Consider the following 21,043-nt stretch of genomic DNA (forward strand, 5'->3'; position numbering starts at 1 on the left):
TGGTGGTAGTGTGATGGTTTGGGGTCCAGCGTGGTGGTGGTAGTGTGATGGTTTGGGGTCCAGCGTGGTGGTGGTAGTGTGATGGTTTGGGGTCCAGCATGGTGGTGGTAGTGTGATGGTTTGGGGTCAGCATGGTGGTGGTGGTAGTGTGGTGGTTTGGGGTCAGCATGGTGGTGGTGGTAGTGTGATGGTTTGGGGTCCAGCATGGTGGTGGTAGTGTGATGGTTTGGGGTCCAGCATGGTGGTGGTAGTGTGATGGTTTGGGGATGCTTTTCTGCCTCAGGACCTGGACGACTTGCCTTAATAGAAGGAACCATGAATTCTGCTCTGTATCAGATAACTCTTCAGAAGAATGTCAGGCCATCCGTCTGTGAGCTGATGCTGAAGCGCAGCAAGACAACGATCTAAAACAAACAATCAAGCTGTCGCGTCTTTGGCTATACCGGATTAAATTCTATGACATGCTATTCTATAAAATCCTTTCTCTGTAAATTAATATTACCTGATTGAGCTACTCAGGTAAATAATTAAACTAGAGAGTCGGGGCACCATGAAAGAGTGTTTATAGAGCTGTTATCTTCCGAATAAACTCTTAAAGACCTGGTCATCTTTTACATCAGTAGCAGTCAATATTTAATCCTCACTTTATTTAGTCTCAACCAAGAATTTACAACTTTCAGATATCTTACACGTCCAAAAAATATCTTACTAATCACACAGAATTACATATACACAGAATGAATCATACATTGATGGACCTGGTGAACAGAGCCGATATAGAGGCTGGTTACACAAAGAAAACGGTCTGGGTTTGAGTGAAAGAGCGGGAAGACTGAGGAACAAAAGGAGAAGCGATGTCTCTGTCGTAAATACAATATCTTATGCATTCTAAATGACCACCCATTTGAAAAAGGAGAATGCAATAAATATTTATTCTGAGCTGCGCTTCGGTAGATTGGTCGTCAATGGAAGGCTGGTTTGTCCTTTGAAGAATGTCTCTTGGTGAACATGGAGCGTGGTAGAATGGATACTCTGTCCGTCCTCTCCTAGCCAGCATTTAGCGACTGCTGCTAACTCAACGGCTAGGAGGTATCACTTCTGGAGTGAATAAGAGTTCAAAGTTCATACCAAGTTGCCATACTTTTAAGCTCATGCTATATTCTGGCCGGTATAGTCGAAAAGCATCCGTTCGGCGTGTAGGTCATCACCTTCACATTGAAATTTGATGCCAAATGCTAATTGCGTTAGGTTCTTGCTGAGGTTGGCTTAGTTCTGTAGGTGGTGTTTGTCCTTTCAACGTGGGGATGGTAAGTCCTCACGTCCTTGGAACAGGTTGTTATCTGAGCCCTTTTAACGTAGGACCGTCGCCCTAACGTCCTCGGACTAGAAAGTAAAATTTTCGTCAAGGGGTTTATATAGGATTGGGAGAGAGGGCTGTGTGTCATAGTTTTACAACCCAGGTCTGTTCACATGGGCGGGGCCTCTGAGTGAGCAGAGTGGTGTTCTTCTGACAAACCGTTCTTTCATCTTCTCACAAATAGTTTCATATTGCACAACAATTGCACAACAATTCCATGTGAATCTGATAACTAGAATGTGTAGACTTTCCAAGATACAGTTTATTTCGTCCTATCATCAGTAATCATGTCTCAGACGTCAACTGAACTGACATCATATTCATATATATGATATATATTCATATTCAACTGGTTGGATTACCGAAATATGGTTCCGTTTCCCACCTTCTGATGTCACCAGACTCTCTACGTTAACTAAATGGATTTTCAATAGTCACATCGGTAGAGTAGAGAGAGGAAAAAGGTATTTATGGGGGTCATAAACCTCCCCCTCAGGCCAAATTCATGACAAAGTCTACATGAAAATGTCTAAGAAAGCAACAAATTTGAAGTTTTGGAATGGCCTAGTCAAAGTTGGTATGTATCGTCAAGTGAACATATATTTACAGTAAACATCCTAGTGAACATACATTTAAGAATTGTAGGACTAGAAATCCTAGTGAACTTGTTCTTTAGGAGTGCACAATACACACTAGTATGGGTAGGTTTCCTGAACAGATGAATCATAGTCCTATTAGTTCATTTGTGTCTACACCTGTTGTATTCAGCATTTCACTGTAAGGTCTACTACACCTGTTGTATTCAGCATTTCACTGTAAGGTCTCCTACACCTGTTGTATTCAGCATTTCACTGTAAGGTCTACTATACCTGTTGTATTCAGCATTTCACTGTAAGGTCTACTACACCTGTTGTATTCAGCATTTCACTGTAAGGTCTACTACACCTGTTGTATTCAGCATTTCACTGTAAGGTCTACTACACCTGTTGTATTCAGCATTTCACTGTGAGGTCTACTACACCTGTTATATTCAGCATTTCACTGTAAGGTCTACTACACCTGTTGTATTCAGCATTTCACTGTAAGGTCTACTACACCTGTTGTATTCAGCATTTCACTGTAAGGTCTACTACACCTGTTGTATTCAGCATTTCACTGTAAGGTCTACTACACCTGTTGTATTCAGCATTTCACTGTGAGGTCTACTACGCCTGTTATATTCAGCATTTCACTGTAAGGTCTACTACACCTGTTGTATTCAGCATTTCACTGTAAGGTCTACTACACCTGTTGTATTCTGCATTTCACTGTAAGGTCTACTACACCTGTTGTATTCAGTGCATGTGACAAATAAACTTTCATTTGATTTAGACTGTCGATCAAAGTCTTGGATAAGTGCTGCTATCGGTCACCTATAAATACTTAATTTCAGCACCTTCATTACTAACAACACAATAAAGCACTGGGCCAATAAAATCTTGAACCACAATCGTCCCTTCTTTTCACAGCAATTCAGCTATTTCTCCATTAATCTCTCTTTGATTTGCACATCCTCTCTCCTCACCTTCTCAAATCTCATTGCAGAAGAAAATCAGAGGAGAGGGACCTCTCTTCCAATAAGGCAGGAGGCAAGGAGATAGAATCACAGACAGACTAACTTCAGACACAACATCCTTCTTTTCCCAAAACCCTTAATTCTTCCTTCTCCAGGCTACGAACAGGGCCGAGACACCCAGGACAGCAGCCCCCAGGAAGTGGTATCCCCCAGGAAGTGGTATCCCCCAGGAAGTGGTATCCCCCAGGAAGTGGCATCCCCCTCCTCTTCTGGCTCCCTCCCCCTCCTGTTTCTGCTTCAGCTCAGGGACAACGCTAGCCATCATGGCCTTGAGCATGACCTCTGCCTCCACAGCCTCCGGGAGAGGACAGTTATCAGTGGAGGAGCCGTTGACGATGGTGACAGAAGGAGAAGTGGCTGGAGGTGGAGGATGTTTGGTTGAGGGGCTGGCGGCTTGGCCGTTAACGATGGTGACAGAAGGAGAAGTGGCTGGAGGTGGAGGATCAGGATGTTTGGTTGAGGGGCTGGCGGCTTGGCCGTTGACGATGGTGACAGAAGGAGAAGTGGCTGGAGGTGGAGGATCAGGATGTTTGGTTGAGGGGCTGGAGGCTTGGCCGTTGACGATCATAATCAGATCCCGAGAGTCGTCAGACTTACTAACTGCTTTCCCCAGACTGTCCTCAGCTTGGTCGTGCCGGTTCGGACCAGACGACAGGTCAAGTTCTGTAGATCCAGAGAGAGGTGTGATCTGCGATCGGCTGTTGTGGTTCTGAACTGGTGGGAGGGTTTCAGACACACCTGCATCCTTATTACCCAGCATGCTCTGTGTTTGGCCTTCCTGATTCTGGATGTACGCGTCCTCAGACACATGAATTACATTGATCAGCACCTCCTGGTACGTGTCCTCCTCAGGCTCGTTACGGGACACGTGTTCCTCATGCTCCTGACATGGCAGAGGCGTTACACTAGTCAGAGGGCCTGGAACACTAGACAAGTGGTCTGGGACCACAGCAGGACAGGTCACAGCAGCAGGACAGGTCACAGGAGCAGGACAGGTCACAGCAGCAGGACTCGTCACAGCAGCAGGACAGGTCACAGAAGCAGGACAGGTCACAGGAGCAGGACAGGTCACAGGAGCAGGACAGGTCACAGAAGCAGAACAGGTCACGGCAGCAGGACTCGTCACAGCAGCAGGACAGGTCACAGGAGCAGGACAGGTCACAGGAGCAGGACTCGTCACAGGAGCCGGCTCTGGGTCCAACACTGACCGGCTATCCATCTGCAGAAGCCATGAGCCTCCTGAGTATGGCTGGTTCTCACTGAGGAGAACGTCAGGCTTGCTGAGCTCCCAGTTATCCTCATCCACGGAGGTATGCACCGGGGACGAGGCTGGTGTCGTGACCGGGGAGAACTGATGGCTCTCGGGGGGGCTCTGAGGCGGCTCGGCGTGCTGGTCGTCTGCAGTCACCTGGAGGAGAGATAGCTTTAAGTTCCCGCTTCCCCTCAATGTTTTTAACTCTTCGCTGAAATTTAAAAATGTAGATGTGGTCAACAGATTTAATTTCATTAGTAAGATAAACTGAATTTAACTCTATCTAGTCAGTAAACATACAAAATCTAACAAGAAATACTATTCACCTGAGTTGCAGTTGGATCAGAGTCCTCTACTGGCCTCTGGTGGAAGGAGATCACTTTGGCTGTTGGTGGAGTGGCGTCCTGAACCGGACGTTTCTCAGGGGCCTGGACCGAGGCAGGGACAGCAGAGGTGGGAGTGGCGTCCTGAACCGGACGTTTCTCAGGGGCCTGGACCGAGGCAGAGGCAGCAGCGGTGGGCGTGGCGTCCTGAACCGGACCTTTCTCAAGGGCCTGGACCGAGGCAGAGGCAGCAGAGGTGGGAGTGGCGTCCTGAACCGGACCTTTCTCAGGGGCCTGGACCGAGGCAGAGGCTGGGTTTAGGTCTGACACCGGCAAGGTGAGAGTGGTTTCAGACAGGACTATATGAGATGGGTTATCCTCCAGAGATCCCGTTGCTACAGGACCAGGCTGAGAGGAGGCAGCGTTATCAGAGTGAGAGAGTGGAGGCTGTGGTTCAGAGACCACTGTGGGCTCCACTTTCACTGAGACAGGCAAAGGTGCTGCCTGGGTGGCTGTGACAGGTTTTACTGCTGCTTCGAGAGCCTGTGGAACTGGCTCTGGGGAGGCACCAGCGATGGGGGCCTCAGCAACTGAAATTGTGGGGACTACTGGCTGGCCACCATCCTCCGGACAGGCAGCAATCTCAGGGCTGAGTGACTCTGAAGGTGGTGCTGGCCGAGCTGGGAGGACCATAGAAGATGTAGGGTCATCAGAGCTCTCTGAGATGGGCAGCGATGGGCTGGTAGGAGGAGCAGCAGGAGAAGGATCTGGGGAAACAAAAGCAGATTAGACTTTTAAAAAGGAAATTAGTTGTGGTATATAAGAATAAGGCACATCATTTACATTACATTTACATTTAAGTCATTTAGCAGACGCTCTTATCCAGAGCGACTTACAAATTGGTGCTTTCACCTTATGACATCCAGTGGAACAGCCACTTTACAATAGTGCATCTAGGTCTTTTAAGGGGGGAGGGGAGAAGGATTACTTTATCCTATCCTAGGTATTCCTTAAAGAGGTGGGGTTTCAGGTGTCTCCGGAAGGTGGTGATTGACTCCGCTGTCCTGGCGTCGTGAGGGAGTTTGTTCCACCATTGGGGGGCCAGAGCAGCGAACAGTTTTGACTGGGCTGAGCGGGAACTGTACTTCCTCAGTGGTAGGGAGGCGAGCAGGCCAGAGGTGGATGAACGCAGTGCCCTTGTTTGGGTGTAGGGCCTGATCAGAGCCTGGAGGTAGTGAGGTGCCGTTCCCCTCACAGCTCCGTAGGCAAGCACCATGGTCTTGTAGCGGATGCGAGCTTCAACTGGAAGCCAGTGGAGAGAGCGGAGGAGCGGGGTGACGTGAGAGAACTTGGGAAGGTTGAACACCAGACGGGCTGCGGCGTTCTGGATGAGTTGTAGGGGTTTAATGGCACAGGCAGGGAGCCCAGCCAACAGCGAGTTGCAGTAATCCAGACGGGAGATGACAAGTGCCTGGATTAGGACCTGCGCCGCTTCCTGTGTGAGGCAGGGTCGTACTCTGCGGATGTTGTAGAGCATGAACCTACAGGAACGGGCCACCGCCTTGATGTTATTTGAGAACGACAGGGTGTTGTCCAGGATCACGCCAAGGTTCTTAGCGCTCTGGGACGAGGACACAATGGAGTTGTCAACCGTGATGGCGAGATCATGGAACGGGCAGTCCTTCCCGGGAGGAAGAGCAGCTCCGTCTTGCCGAGGTTCAGCTTGAGGTGATGATCCGTCATCCACACTGATATGTCTGCCAGACATGCAGAGATGCGATTCGCCACCTGGTCGTCAGAAGGGGAAAGGAGAAGATTAATTGTGTGTCGTCTGCATAGCAATGATAGGAGAGACCATGTGAGGTTATGACAGAGCCAAGTGACTTGGTGTATAGCGAGAATAGGAGAGGGCCTAGAACAGAGCCCTGGGGACACCAGTGGTGAGAGCACGTGGTGAGGAGACGGATTCTCGCCACGCCACCTGGTAGGAGCGACCTGTCAGGTAGGACGCAATCCAAGCGTGGGCCGCGCCGGAGATGCCCAACTCGGAGAGGGTGGAGAGGAGGATCTGATGGTTCACAGTATCGAAGGCAGCCGATAGGTCTAGAAGGATGAGAGCAGAGGAGAGAGAGTTAGCTTTAGCAGTGCGGAGCGCCTCCGTGATACAGAGAAGAGCAGTCTCAGTTGAATGACTAGTCTTGAAACCTGACTGATTTGGATCAAGAAGGTCATTCTGAGAGAGATAGCGGGAGAGCTGGCCAAGGACGGCACGTTCAAGAGTTTTGGAGAGAAAAGAAAGAAGGGATACTGGTCTGTAGTTGTTGACATCGGAGGGATCGAGTGTAGGTTTTTTCAGAAGGGGTGCCACTCTCGCTCTCTTGAAGACGGGAGGGACGTAGCCAGCGGTCAGGGATGAGTTGATGAGCGAGGTGAGGTAAGGGAGAAGGTCACCGGAGATGGTCTGGAGAAGAGAGGAGGGGATAGGGTCAAGCGGGCAGGTTGTTGGGCGGCCGGCCGTCACAAGACGTGAGATGTCATCTGGAGAGAGAGGGGAGAAAGAGGTCAGAGCACAGGGTAGGGCAGTGTGAGCAGAACCAGCGGTGTCGTTTGACTTAGCAAACGAGGATCGGATGTCGTCGACCTTCTTTTCAAAATGGTTGACGAAGTCATCTGCAGAGAGGGAGGAGGGGGGGGAGGGGGAGGAGGATTCAAGAGGGAGGAGAAGGTGGCAAAGAGCTTCCTAGGGTTAGAGGCAGATGCTTGGAATTTAGAGTGGTAGAAAGTGGCTTTAGCAGCAGAGACAGAGGAGGAAAATGTAGAGAGGAGGGAGTGAAAGGATGCCAGGTCTGCAGGGAGGCGAGTTTTCCTCCATTTCCGCTCGGCTGCCCGGAGCCCTGTTCAACATCCCCAACAGATTCTACACCTCTGGGTTTCTTCCTAGGTTTTGGCCTTTCTAGGGAGTTTTTCCTAGCCACCGTGCTTTTACACCTGCATTGCTTGCTGGTTGGGGTTTTAGGCTGGGTTTCTGCACAGCACTTTGAGATATCAGCTGATGTACGAAGGGCTTTATAAATACATTTGATTTGATTTTAATTTACCCTCCATGTTCTGTCTAAGATTTATCGTGATGGTGAAACCTGGTGGAAAATGTCCTGAGAATAATCAATAATGGATAATCAAGTGGACCAGTCATTTACAGCATTTAACAAATTCTATTATTTTAACTAGTTTAGTTAGTTAAGTTAGTTAACTAGTTTAACTAGTTTAACTATTTTTATTTATTTTAACTAGGGCAAGTCAGTTTAAGAACAAATTCTTATTTACAATGACGGCCTAGAAACAGTTGGGTAACTGCCTTGTTCAGGGGGCAGAACAATAGATGTTTACCTTGTCAGCTCAGGGATTCGATCTAGCAATCTTTCAGTTGCTCTAACCACTAGGCTACCTGCCACCCCTAATAAATTCTGGCTCTGGGGAGCTTATAAAGCCCTTTATACATCACCCTTATAAAGCCCTTTACACATCACCCTTATAAAGCCCTTTACACATCACCCTTATAAAGCCCTTTATATACCACCCTTATAAAGCCCTTTATATACCACCCTTATAAAGCCCTTTATATACCACCCTTATAAAGCCCTTTATATACCATCCTTATAAAGCCCTGTATACATCACCCTTATAAAGCCCTTTATACATCACCCTTATAAAGCCCTTTACACATCACCCTTATAAAGCCCTTTATCCATCACCCTTATAAAGCCCTTTATATACCACCCTTATAAAGCCCTTTATATACCACCCTTATAAAGCCCTTTATATACCACCCTTATAAAGCCCTTTATATACCATCCTTATAAAGCCCTGTATACATCACCCTTATAAAGCCCTTTATACATCACCCTTATAAAGCCCTTTATACACCACCCTGATAAAGCCCTTTATACACCACCATTATAAAGCCCTTTATACATCACCCTTATAAAGCCTTTTATACATCAGCCTGACAAAGCCCTTTATACATCACCCTTATAAAGCCATGTATACATCACCCTTATAAAGCCCTTTATACACCACCGATATAAAGCCCTTTATACATCACCCTTATAAAGCCCTTTATACACCACCCTTATAAAGCCCTTTATACACCACCGATATAAAGCCCTTTATACATCACCCTTATAAAGCCCTTTACACACCACCCTTATAAAGCCCTTTATACACCACCCTTATAAAGCCCTTTATACACCACCGATATAAAGCCCTTTATACATCACCCTTATAAAGCCCTTTACACACCACCCTTATAAAGCCCTTTACACACCACCGATATAAAGCCCTTTACACATCACCGATATAAAGCCCTTTACACATCACCCTTATAAAGCCCTTTATCCATCACCCTGATAAAGCCCTTTATACACCACCCTGATAAAGCCCTTTATACATCACCCTTATAAAGCCCTTTACACATCACCCTTATAAAGCCCTTTATACACCACCCTTATGAAGCCCTTTATACATCACCCTTATAAAGCCCTTTATCCATCACCCTTATAAAGCCCTTTATACATCACCCTTATAAAGCCCTTTATACACCACCGATATAAAGCCCTTTATACATCACCCTTATAAAGCCCTTTATACACCACCGATATAAAGCCTTTTATACACCACCGATATAAAGCCCTTTATACATCACCCTGATAAAGCCCTTTATCCATCACCCTGATAAAGCCCTTTATACACCACCCTGATAAAGCCCTTTATACATCACCCTGATAAAGCCCTTTATCCATCACCCTGATAAAGCCCTTTATACATCACCCTGATAAAGCCCTTTATCCATCACCCTGATAAAGCCCTTTATACACCACCCTGATAAAGCCCTTTATACATCACCCTTATAAAGCCCTTTACACATCACCCTTATAAAGCCCTTTACACACCACCCTTATGAAGCCCTTTATACATCACCCTTATAAAGCCCTTTATCCATCACCCTTATAAAGCCCTTTATACATCACCCTTATAAAGCCCTTTATACACCACCGATATAAAGCCCTTTATACATCACCCTTATAAAGCCCTTTATACACCACCGATATAAAGCCTTTTATACACCACCGATATAAAGCCCTTTATACATCACCCTGATAAAGCCCTTTATCCATCACCCTGATAAAGCCCTTTATACACCACCCTGATAAAGCCCTTTATCCATCACCCTGATAAAGCCCTTTATCCATCACCCTGATAAAGCCCTTTATCCATCACCCTGATAAAGCCCTTTATCCATCACCCTGATAAAGCCCTTTATACACCACCCTGATAAAGCCCTTTATACATCACCCTTATAAAGCCCTTTACACATCACCCTTATAAAGCCCTTTACACACCACCCTTATGAAGCCCTTTATACATCACCCTTATAAAGCCCTTTATCCATCACCCTTATAAAGCCCTTTATACATCACCCTTATAAAGCCCTTTATACATCACCCTTATAAAGCCCTTTATCCATCACCCTGATAAAGCCCTTTATACACCACCCTTATAAAGCCCTTTATACACCACCGATATAAAGCCCTTTACACATCGCCCTTTACACATCACCCTTATAAAGCCCTTTATACATCACCCTTATAAAGCCCTTTACACATCACCCTTATAAAGCCCTTTACACACCACCCTTATGAAGCCCTTTATACATCACCCTTATAAAGCCCTTTATCCATCACCCTTATAAAGCCCTTTATACATCACCCTTATAAAGCCCTTTATACATCACCCTTATAAAGCCCTTTATCCATCACCCTGATAAAGCCCTTTATACACCACCCTTATAAAGCCCTTTATACACCACCGATATAAAGCCCTTTACACATCGCCCTTTACACATCACCCTTATAAAGCCCTTTATACATCACCCTTATAAAGCCCTTTATACATCACCCTTATAAAGCCCTTTATACATCACCCTTATAAAGCCCTTTATCCATCACCCTTATAAAGCCCTTTATACACCACCCTTATAAAGCCCTTTATACACCACCGATATAAAGCCCTTTATACATCACCCTTATAAAGCCCTTTACACACCACCCTTATAAAGCCCTTTATACACCACCCTTATAAAGCCCTTTATACACCACCCTTATAAAGCCCTTTATACATCACCCTTATAAAGCCCTTTACACACCACCCTTATAAAGCCCTTTATACACCACCCTTATAAAGCCCTTTATACATCACCCTTATAAAGCCCTTTATACATCACCCTTATAAAGCCCTTTATACATCACCCTGATAAAGCCCTTTATACACCACCCTTATAAAGCCCTTTATACACCACCGATATAAAGCCCTTTATACATCACCCTTATAAAGCCCTTTATACACCACCCTTATAAAGCCCTTTATACATCACCCTTATAAAGCCCTTTATACATCACCCTTATAAAGCCCTTTATACACCACCCTTATAAAGCCCTTTATACACCACCGATATAAAGCCCTTTATACATCACCCTGATAAAGCCCTTTATACACCACCCTTATAAAGCCCTTTATACACCACCGATATAAAGCCCTTTATACATCACCCTTATAAAGCCCTTTATACACCACCCTTATAAAGCCCTTTATACACCACCCTTATAAAGCCCTTTATACACCACCCTGATAAAGCCCTTTATACATCACCCTGATAAAGCCCTTTATACATCACCCTTATAAAGCCCTTTATGCACCACCCTGATAAAGCCCTTTATACATCACCGATATAAAGCCCTTTATACATCACCCTTATAAAGCCCTTTACACACCACCCTTATAAAGCCCTTTATACACCACCGATATAAAGCCCTTTATACACCACCCTTATAAAGCCCTTTATACATCACCCTGATAAAGCCCTTTATACACCACCCTGATAAAGCCCTTTATGCACCACCCTGATAAAGCCCTTTATACATCACCCTGATAAAGCACTTTATACACCACCCTGATAAAGCCCTTTATGCACCACCCTGATAAAGCCCTTTATACATCACCCTTATAAAGCCCTTTATACATCACCCTTATAAAGCCCTTTATACACCACCCTTATAAAGCCCTTTATACACCACCCTTATAAAGCCCTTTACACACCACCCTTATAAAGCCCTTTATACACCACCCTTATAAAGCCATTTATACAGCACCGATATAAAGCCCTTTATACATCACCCTTATAAAGCCCTTTACACATCACCCTTATAAAGCCCTTTACACACCACCCTTATAAAGCCTTTTATACACCACCGATATAAAGCCCTTTATAAATCACCCTTATAAAGCCCTTTATACACCACCCTTATAAAGCCCTTTATACACCACCCTTATAAAGCCCTTTATAAATCACCCTTATAAAGCCCTTTATACACCACCCTTATAAAGCCCTTTATACACCACCGATATAAAGCCCTTTATCCATCAATGTTTTTCACAAAGTGCTGTACAGATACCCAGTTTAAAACCCCAAAGACTGAGAAATGCTGGTGCAGAGGCACAGTGGCCTGGAAAACCTCCCTAGAAAGGCAGGACCCTAGGAAGAAACCTAGAGAGGAACCGGGCTCAGAGAGGTTGAACAGTACCAACAAAAAAAGTAATTTTCACCTCTCGTCATATCCACAATTTTGAACGGAGTCACAGACAAAGGTACTAGTGTCTAGTGATGTTTTATCACAGACAAAGGTACTAGTGTCTAGTGATGTTTTATCACAGACAAAGGTACTAGTGTCTAGTGATGTTTTATCACAGACAAAGGTACTAGTGTCTAGTGATGTTTTATCACAGACAAAGGTACTAGTGTCTAGTGATGTTTTATCACAAAGGTACTAGTGTCAGTGATGTTTTATCACAAAGGTACTAGTGTCAGTGATGTTTTATCACAAAGGTACTAGTGTCCAGTGATGTTTTATCACAGACAAAGGTACTAGTGTCCAGTGATGATTTATCACAGACAAAGGTACTAGTGTCCAGTGATGTTTTATCACAGACAAAGGTACCAGTGTCCAGTGATGTTTTATCACAGACATAGGTACTAGTGTCCAGTGATGTTTTATCACAAAGGTACTAGTGTCCAGTGATGTTTTATCACAAAGGTACTAGTGTCCAGTGATGTTTTATCACAGACAAAGGTACTAGTGTCCAGTGATGTTTTATCACAGACAAAGGTACTAGTGTCCAGTGATGTTTTATCACAAAGGTACTAGTGTCCAGTGATGTTTTATCACAGACAAAGGTACTAGTGTCCAGTGATGTTTTATCACAGACAAAGGTACTAGTGTCCAGTGATGTTTTATCAAAAGGTACTAGTGTCCAGTGATGTTTTATCACAGACAAAGGTCAGAGTGTCTAGTGATGTTTTATCACAAAGGTACTAGTGTCCCGTGATGTTTTATCACAAAGGTCAGAGTGTCCAGTGATGTTTTATCACAAAGGTACTAGTGTCCCGTGATGTTTTATCACAAAGGTCAGAGTGTCCAGTGATGTTTTATCACAAAGGTACTAGTGTCCAGTGATGTTTTATCACAAAGGTACTAGTGTCCAGTGATGTTTTATCACAGACAAAGATCAGAGTGTCCAGTGATGTTTTATCACAAAGGTCAGAGTGTCCAGTGATGTTTTATCACAAAGGTCAGAGTGTCCAGTGATGTTTTATCACAGACAAAGGTCAGAGTGTCCAGTGATGTTTTATCACAGACAAAGGTCAGAGTGTCCAGTGATGTTTTATCACAGACAAAGGTACTAGAGTCCAGTGATGTTTTATCACAGACAAAGGTACTAGTGTCCAGTGATGATTTATCACAGACAAAGGTACTAGTGTCCAGTGATGTTTTATCACAGACAAAGGTACTAGTGTCCAGTGATGTTTTATCACAAAGGTACTAGTGTCCAGTGATGTTTTATCACAGACAAAGGTACTAGTGTCCAGTGATGTTTTATCACAGACAAAGGTACTAGTGTCCAGTGATGTTTTATCACAAAGGTACTAGTGTCTAGTGATGTTTTATCACAAAGGTCAGAGTGTCTAGTGATGTTTTATCACAAAGGTACTAGTGTCCAGTGATGTTTTATCACAAAGGTACTAGTGTCCCGTGATGTTTTATCACAAAGGTACTAGTGTCCAGTGATGTTTTATCACAAAGGTACTAGTGTCCCGTGATGTTTTATCACAAAGGTACTAGTGTCCAGTGATGTTTTATCACAAAGGTACTAGTGTCCAGTGATGTTTTATCACAAAGGTACTAGTGTCCCGTGATGTTTTATCACAAAGGTACTAGTGTCCAGTGATGTTTTATCACAAAGGTACTAGTGTCCCGTGATGTTTTATCACAAAGGTACTAGTGTCCAGTGATGTTTTATCACAAAGGTACTAGTGTCCAGTGATGTTTTATCACAAAGGTACTAGTGTCCCGTGATGTTTTATCACAAAGGTACTAGTGTCCAGTGATGTTTTATCACAAAGGTACTAGTGTCTAGTGATGTTTTATCACAAAGGTACTAGTGTCTAGTGATGTTTTATCACAAAGGTCAGAGTGTCTAGTGATGTTTTATCACAAAGGTACTAGTGTCCCGTGATGTTTTATCACAAAGGTCAGAGTGTCTAGTGATGTTTTATCACAAAGGTACTAGTGTCCCGTGATGTTTTATCACAAAGGTCAGAGTGTCTAGTGATGTTTTATCACAAAGGTACTAGTGTCCCGTGATGTTTTATCACAAAGGTCAGAGTGTCCAGTGATGTTTTATCACAGACAAAGGTACTAGTGTCTAGTGATGTTTTATCACAGACAAAGGTACTAGTGTCCAGTGATGTTTTATCACAGACAAAGGTCAGAGTGTCCAGTGATGTTTTATCACAGACAAAGGTCAGAGTGTCCAGTGATGTTTTATCACAGACAAAGGTCAGAGTGTCCAGTGATGTTTTATCACAGACAAAGGTCAGAGTGTCCAGTGATGTTTTATCACAAAGGTCAGAGTGTCCAGTGATGTTTTATCACAAAGGTACTAGTGTCCAGTGATGTTTTATCACAGACAAAGGTACTAGTGTCCAGTGATGTTTTATCACAGACAAAGGTACCAGTGTCCAGTGATGTTTTATCACAGACAAAGGTACTAGTGTCCAGTGATGTTTTATCACAGACAAAGGTACTAGTGTCCAGTGATGTTTTATCACAGACAAAGGTACTAGTGTCCAGTGATGTTTTATCACAAAGGTACTAGTGTCTAGTGATGTTTTATCACAGACAAAGGTACTAGTGTCCAGTGATGTTTTATCACAGACAAAGGTACTAGTGTCTAGTGATGTTTTATCACAGACAAAGGTACTAGTGTCCAGTGATGTTTTATCACAGAGGTACCAGTGTCCAGTGATGTTTTATCACAGAGGTACTAGTGTCTAGTGATGTTTTATCACAGAGGTACCAGTGTCCAGTGATGTTTTATCACAGAGGTACCAGTGTCCAGTGATGTTTTATCACAGAGGTACCAGTGTCCAGTGATGTTTTATCACAGAGGTACCAGTGTCCAGTGATGTTTCACTGTAAAGTCTGTTCTTTATTAGCTTTTTACAACACACTTTAAAATAAAGTTTTAATTTAATGTAATGGTGACTTACTGGTCTGGTTGTGCTTGGTCCACTCTGCCCTCAGTTCATCAGCCAGATCCTGATGCTCCACCACCTCCAGAGCTGATATCAACTCTTCTGGCCAGTTCATTCTCTTCTGTACATAGTCCAGCAGGATCTGCATTGCAGCTGAGTTACCGACACAATTCCTCACGGCCTGGATCTCCTCCTAAGAATATGATGAATGAGAATATTTGAAAAACTAGAACTGCGCCACCGCATTTGGTGCAGGGTTTTGCTTCCATTCCGCCACAAAAGCATTGGTGAGGTCGGGCACTGATGTTGGGCGGGAGGCCCCGGGTATGGGCTTTTTGTGGTCTTCCAAAAATCAGTATCTGCGTTGAAAAATCTTAATCGGTCGACCTCTAGTCCAGACAGAAATGGTTTGTCGAGATCAATATGTAAGAACTTGACTGGCCTGCACAGAGCCCTGACCTCAACCCCATCGAACTCCTTTGGGATGAATTGGAACGCCGACTGCGAACCGGGCCTAATCGCCCAACATCAGTGCCCGACCTCACCAATGCTTTTGTGGATGAATGGAAGCAAAACCCTGCAGTAATGTTCCAAAATCTAGTGGAAAGCTGTTATAGCAGCGAAGGGGGGACCAACTCCATATTAATCCCCATGATTTTGGAATCAGATATTGTCCACATACTTTTGGTCATGTAGTGTACCTGACTATACACAGCCATAACCAACCCAGACCCATACCTGCCTATACACAGCCATAACCAACCCATACCTGACTATACACAGCCATAACCAACCCTAACCCATACCTGACTATACACAGCCATAACTAACCCTAACCCATACCTGACTAGACACAGTCATAACCAACCCTAACCCATACCTGACTATACACAGCCATAACTAACCCTAACCCATACCTGACTAGACACAGCCATAACCAACCCATACCTGGCTAGACACAGCCATAACCAACCCATACCTGACTAGACACAGCCATAACCAACCCTTACCTGACTATACACAGCCATAACTAACCCTAACCCGTACCTGACTAGACACAGCCATAACCAACCCATACCTGACTAAACACAGCCATAACCAACCCTAACCCATACCTGACTAGACACAGCCATAACCAACCCATACCTGACTAGACACAGCCATAACCAACCCTTACCTGACTATACACAGCCATAACTAACCCTAACCTGACTAGACACAGCCATAACCAACCCATACCTGACTAAACACAGCCATAACCAACCCTAACCCATACCTGACTAGACACAGCCATAACCAACCCAGACCCATACCTGACTAGACACAGCCATAACTAACCCATACCTGACTATACCCAGCCATAACCAACCCAGACCCATACCTGACTATACACAGCCATAACCAACCCTAACCCATACCTGACTAGACACAGCCATAACCAACCCTAACCCATACCTGACAAGACACAGCCATAACCAACCCATACCTGACTAGACACAGCCATAACCAACCCTTACCTGACTATACACAGCCATAACTAACCCTAACCTGACTAGACACAGCCATAACCAACCCATACCTGACTAAACACAGCCATAACCAACCCTAACCCATACCTGACTAGACACAGCCATAACCAACCCAGACCCATACCTGACTAGACACAGCCATAACTAACCCATACCTGACTATACCCAGCCATAACCAACCCAGACCCATACCTGACTATACACAGCCATAACCAACCCTAACCCATACCTGACTAGACACAGCCATAACCAACCCTAACCCATACCTGACTAGACACAGCCATAACCAACCCATACCTGACTAGACACAGCCATAACCAACCCATACCTGACTAGACACAGCCATAACCAACCCATACCTGACTAGACACAGCCATAACCAACCCATACCTGACTAGACACAGCCATAACCAACCCAGACCCATACCTGACTATACACAGCCATAACCAACCCTAACCCATACCTGAGTAGACACAGCCATAACCAACCCTAACCCATACCTGACTAGACACAGCCATAACCAACCCTAACCCATACCTGACTATACACAGCCATAACCGACCCATACCTGGCTATACACAGCCATAACCAACCCATACCTGACTCCCAGGTCTAAATGATTCCCTGATTAGAGAGGAATCACCCACCTGGTGTCCCAGGTCTAAATCAGTCCCTGATTAGAGGGGAATCACCCACCTGGTGTCCCAGGTCTAAATGATTCCCTGATTAGAGGGGAATCACCCTCATGGTGTCCCAGGTCTAAATGATTCCCTGATTAGAGGGGAATCACCCACCTGGTGTCCCAGGTCTAAATCAGTCCCTGATTAGAGGGGAATCACCCACCTGGTGTCCCAGGTCTAAATCAGTCCCTGATTAAAGGGGAATCACCCACCTGGTGTCCCAGGTCTAAATCAGGAAGAAACATAATCAGACCTGAATAAGCCAATGACCAACATCCAACATGTTCATGGCCATGTTCTGTTATAATATCCACCGGCACAGCCAGAAGAGGACTGGCCACCCCTCATAGCCTGGTTCCTCTCTAGGTTTCTTCCTAGGTTTTGGTCTTTCTAGGGAGTTTTTCCTAGCCACCGTGCTTCTACACCTGCATTGCTTGCTGTTTGGGGTTTTAGGCTGTGTTTCTGTACAGCACTTTGAGATATCAGCTGATGTACGAAGGGCTTTATCAATACATTTGATTTGATTTGACCTGGACCTCCCTATTTTAAAGGCACAGTGCAGTTAAAACATACATTTTCCTGGTTCCTCTCTAGGCTGGGTTTCTGTACAGCACTTTGAGATATCAGCTGATGTACGAAGGGCTATATAAATAAATTTGATTTGAGCTACCCACCCTGTCAGACTGTGTAAGGCAGGGGAGGTTGGCCATGAGCTCTGTGGCTTTCACTCTTTCGATAAACACCTTCATTCTGTTGCGCAGGTGCAAAGACAGCTTATCACGTGCGAAAGACATCTCTGCGCTGTCGAGAGAGTAGGAGAGAGAGCAGAGAAGAAATCCTCAACAAAACGTACATATTTATTGACATTAGGATTTTGACAATATAAAAGCAAATTCAACAACACATGTGGATACAGTACATTTAAATGAGGATGACACTTAAAGCACTTTATTTCCCATTGTGGTTCTCTCAGTCCAAAAGGTTCCTTGACTACGACCCAGCAGTGTGTGATGCATCTTTACATTAGCTGTAAATGTACCCGCTAAAACTACGTAGGATGTGGGTTGCATTGTGAAGCTGTATCCTTACCTGGTCTCTCAGATGATACGTACTACTTCAGTATGGATCTCAGACTGATCCATTTGGTTAAATTAAGGAAATGAAAGAGGGGGGAAAAAATATATAGTATGTCAGATTACGCAAGAATCGAATTTCATTATCAGTAGTGGCAAAAGGAACTGCTGAAAGTGGAAACAGAATCCAGGATAATCACTGCTGCTCTGTCTGAGAATCTCCCACTTCTATTGTTCAGGAAAATGAAAGAGAAAGTAAAAGATTAGTGAATAATGATGCAATGGCCCAAATTAGCTTTCAATGTCTTGAGAGTTTAAGGGGATTTCCTGCTTTTTGAACGGGGCAATATTATAGAGTATTATACAATATTATACAGTATTATACAGTATTATACAGAATTATAGAGTATTATACAATATTATAGATTATTATACAATATTATAGAGTATTATACAATATTATAGATTATTATACAGTATTATACAGAATTATAGAGTATTATACAATATTATAGATTATTATACAATATTATACAGTACTATACAGTATTATAGAGAATTATACAATATTATAGATTATTATAAAGTATTATACAATATTATAGAGTATTATACAATAGTATACAGTATTATACAATATTATAGAGTATTATACAATATTATAGCGTATTATACAATATTATACAATATTATAGAGTATTATACAATTATGTACAATATTATAGAGTATTATACAATATTATACAATAGTATACAGTATTATACAATATTAGAGTATTATACAATATTATACAATATCATAGAGTATTATACAATATTATAGAGTATTATAAAGTATTATACAATATTATAGAGTATTATACAATAGTATACAGTATTATACAATTTTATAGAGTATTATACAATAGTATAGCGTATTATACAATATTATACAATATTATAGAGTATTATATAATATCACATTTTTCATTTCATTACAGTACAACGGCTTGATTTGTTTGATCGTAGCTAGCTACATAGCTAGCTACATAGCCGTCTTTGTATCAAAGATAATTGTGTAGTCTAGAGCGATTTCCTAGGTTAGCTAGCCAGCTATTGTCGTTCTTTTAACGCAACGTAACGTAAATCAACACTGCTAGCTAGCCCCGAATAGCAGCACAGTAGCACAGTAGAAACCATTACACTCAAAGGAACGACTTGATTAGTGTAGTGTCAACAACGCAGACACTGCCAGCTAGCCTACATAGTCAACAACGCAGCCTCTGCCAGCTAGCCTACTTCAGCAGTACTGTATCATTTTAATCATTTTAGTCAATAAGATTCTTGCTACGTAAGCTTAACTTTCTGAACACTCGAGACGTGTAGTCCACTTGTCATTCCAATCTCCTTTGCATTAGCGTAGCCTCTTGTGTAGCCTGTCAACTATGTGTCTGTCTATCCCTGTTCTCTCCTCTCTGCACAGACCATACAAACGCTCCACACCCCCGGGCCGCGGCCACCCTAATCTGGTGGTCCCAGCGCACGACCCACGTGGAGTTCCAGGTCTCCGGTAGCCTCTGGAACTGCCGATCTGCGGCCAACAAGGCAGAGTTCATCTCAGCCTATGCCTCCCTCCAGTCCCTCGACTTCTTGGCACTGACGGAAACATGGATCACCACAGACAACACTGCTACTCCTACTGCTCTCTCTTCGTCTGCCCACGTGTTCTCGCACACCCCGAGAGCTTCTGGTAGCGGGGTGGTGGCACCGGGATCCTCATCTCTCCCAAGTGGTCATTCTCTCTTTCTCCAAAAGGTTACCCATCTGTCTATCGCCCCAGCTTTGAATTCCATGATGTCACAGTTACAGCCCTTTCAGCTTAACATCCTTATCATTTATCGCCCTCCAGGTTCCTGGAGTTCATCAATGAGCTTGATGCCTTGATAAGCTCCTTTCCTGAGGACGGCTCACCTCTCACAGTTCTGATACGTTAACCTCCCCACGTCTACCTTTGATGGATTCCTCTCTGCCTCCTTCTTTCCATCTCCTCTTTTGACCTCACCCTCTCAGACCCCCTACTACAAGGAAAATACGCTCGACCTCATCTTTACTAGATGCTGTTCTTCCACTAACCTCATTGCAACTCCCCTCCAAGTCTCCGACCACTACCTTGTATCCTTCTCCCTCTCGCTCTCATCCAACACTTCCCACACTGCCCCTACTGGATGGTATCGCGCCGTCCCAACCTTCGCTCTCTCCCCCGCTACTCTCTCCTCTTCCATCCTATCATCTCTTCCCTCTGCTCAAACCTTCTCCAACCTATCTCCTGATTCTGCCTCCTCAACCCTCCTCTCCTCCCTTTCTGCATCCTTTGACTCTCTATGTCCCCTATCCTCCAGGCCGGCTCGGTCCTCCCCTCCCGCTCCGTGGCTCAACGACTCATTGCGAGCTCACAGAACAGGGCTCCGGGCAGCCGAGCGGAAATGGAGGAAAACTCGCCTCCCTGCGGACCTGACATCCTTTCACTCCCTCCTCTCTACATTTTCCTCTTCTCTCTCTGCTGCTAAAGCCACTTTCTACCATTCT

General features: G+C 44.3%; 1 protein-coding gene across 3 annotated transcripts in view; it reads right to left on the reverse strand.

Annotated features, from left to right (window-relative positions):
* Positions 1–626: 626 nt before the first annotated feature.
* The window catches only part of LOC115123146 (proline-rich protein 36-like), a 40,021-nt gene continuing 19,604 nt past the window's right edge, over positions 627–21,043 (reverse strand). Inside the window, exons 2-6 of one of the 3 annotated variants that reach the window (XM_065025973.1) lie at positions 18,495–18,538; positions 18,080–18,206; positions 15,211–15,388; positions 4,551–5,314; positions 627–4,380 (exon numbers count right to left, since the gene is read on the reverse strand). In XM_065025973.1, coding sequence (XP_064882045.1) covers positions 3,049–4,380; positions 4,551–5,314; positions 15,211–15,388; positions 18,080–18,199 — 2,394 coding nt within the window. In that variant the 5' untranslated portion in view covers positions 18,200–18,206; positions 18,495–18,538 and the 3' untranslated portion in view covers positions 627–3,048. The remainder of the gene's footprint in view (positions 4,381–4,550; positions 5,315–15,210; positions 15,389–18,079; positions 18,207–18,494; positions 18,539–21,043) is intronic. The other 2 variants (XM_065025975.1, XM_065025974.1) reach the window with 2 other exon arrangements.

The sequence above is a fragment of the Oncorhynchus nerka genome, linkage group LG12, assembly GCF_034236695.1.
Source record: "Oncorhynchus nerka isolate Pitt River linkage group LG12, Oner_Uvic_2.0, whole genome shotgun sequence".
In the NCBI taxonomy this organism is placed as follows: Eukaryota; Metazoa; Chordata; class Actinopteri; order Salmoniformes; family Salmonidae; genus Oncorhynchus; species Oncorhynchus nerka.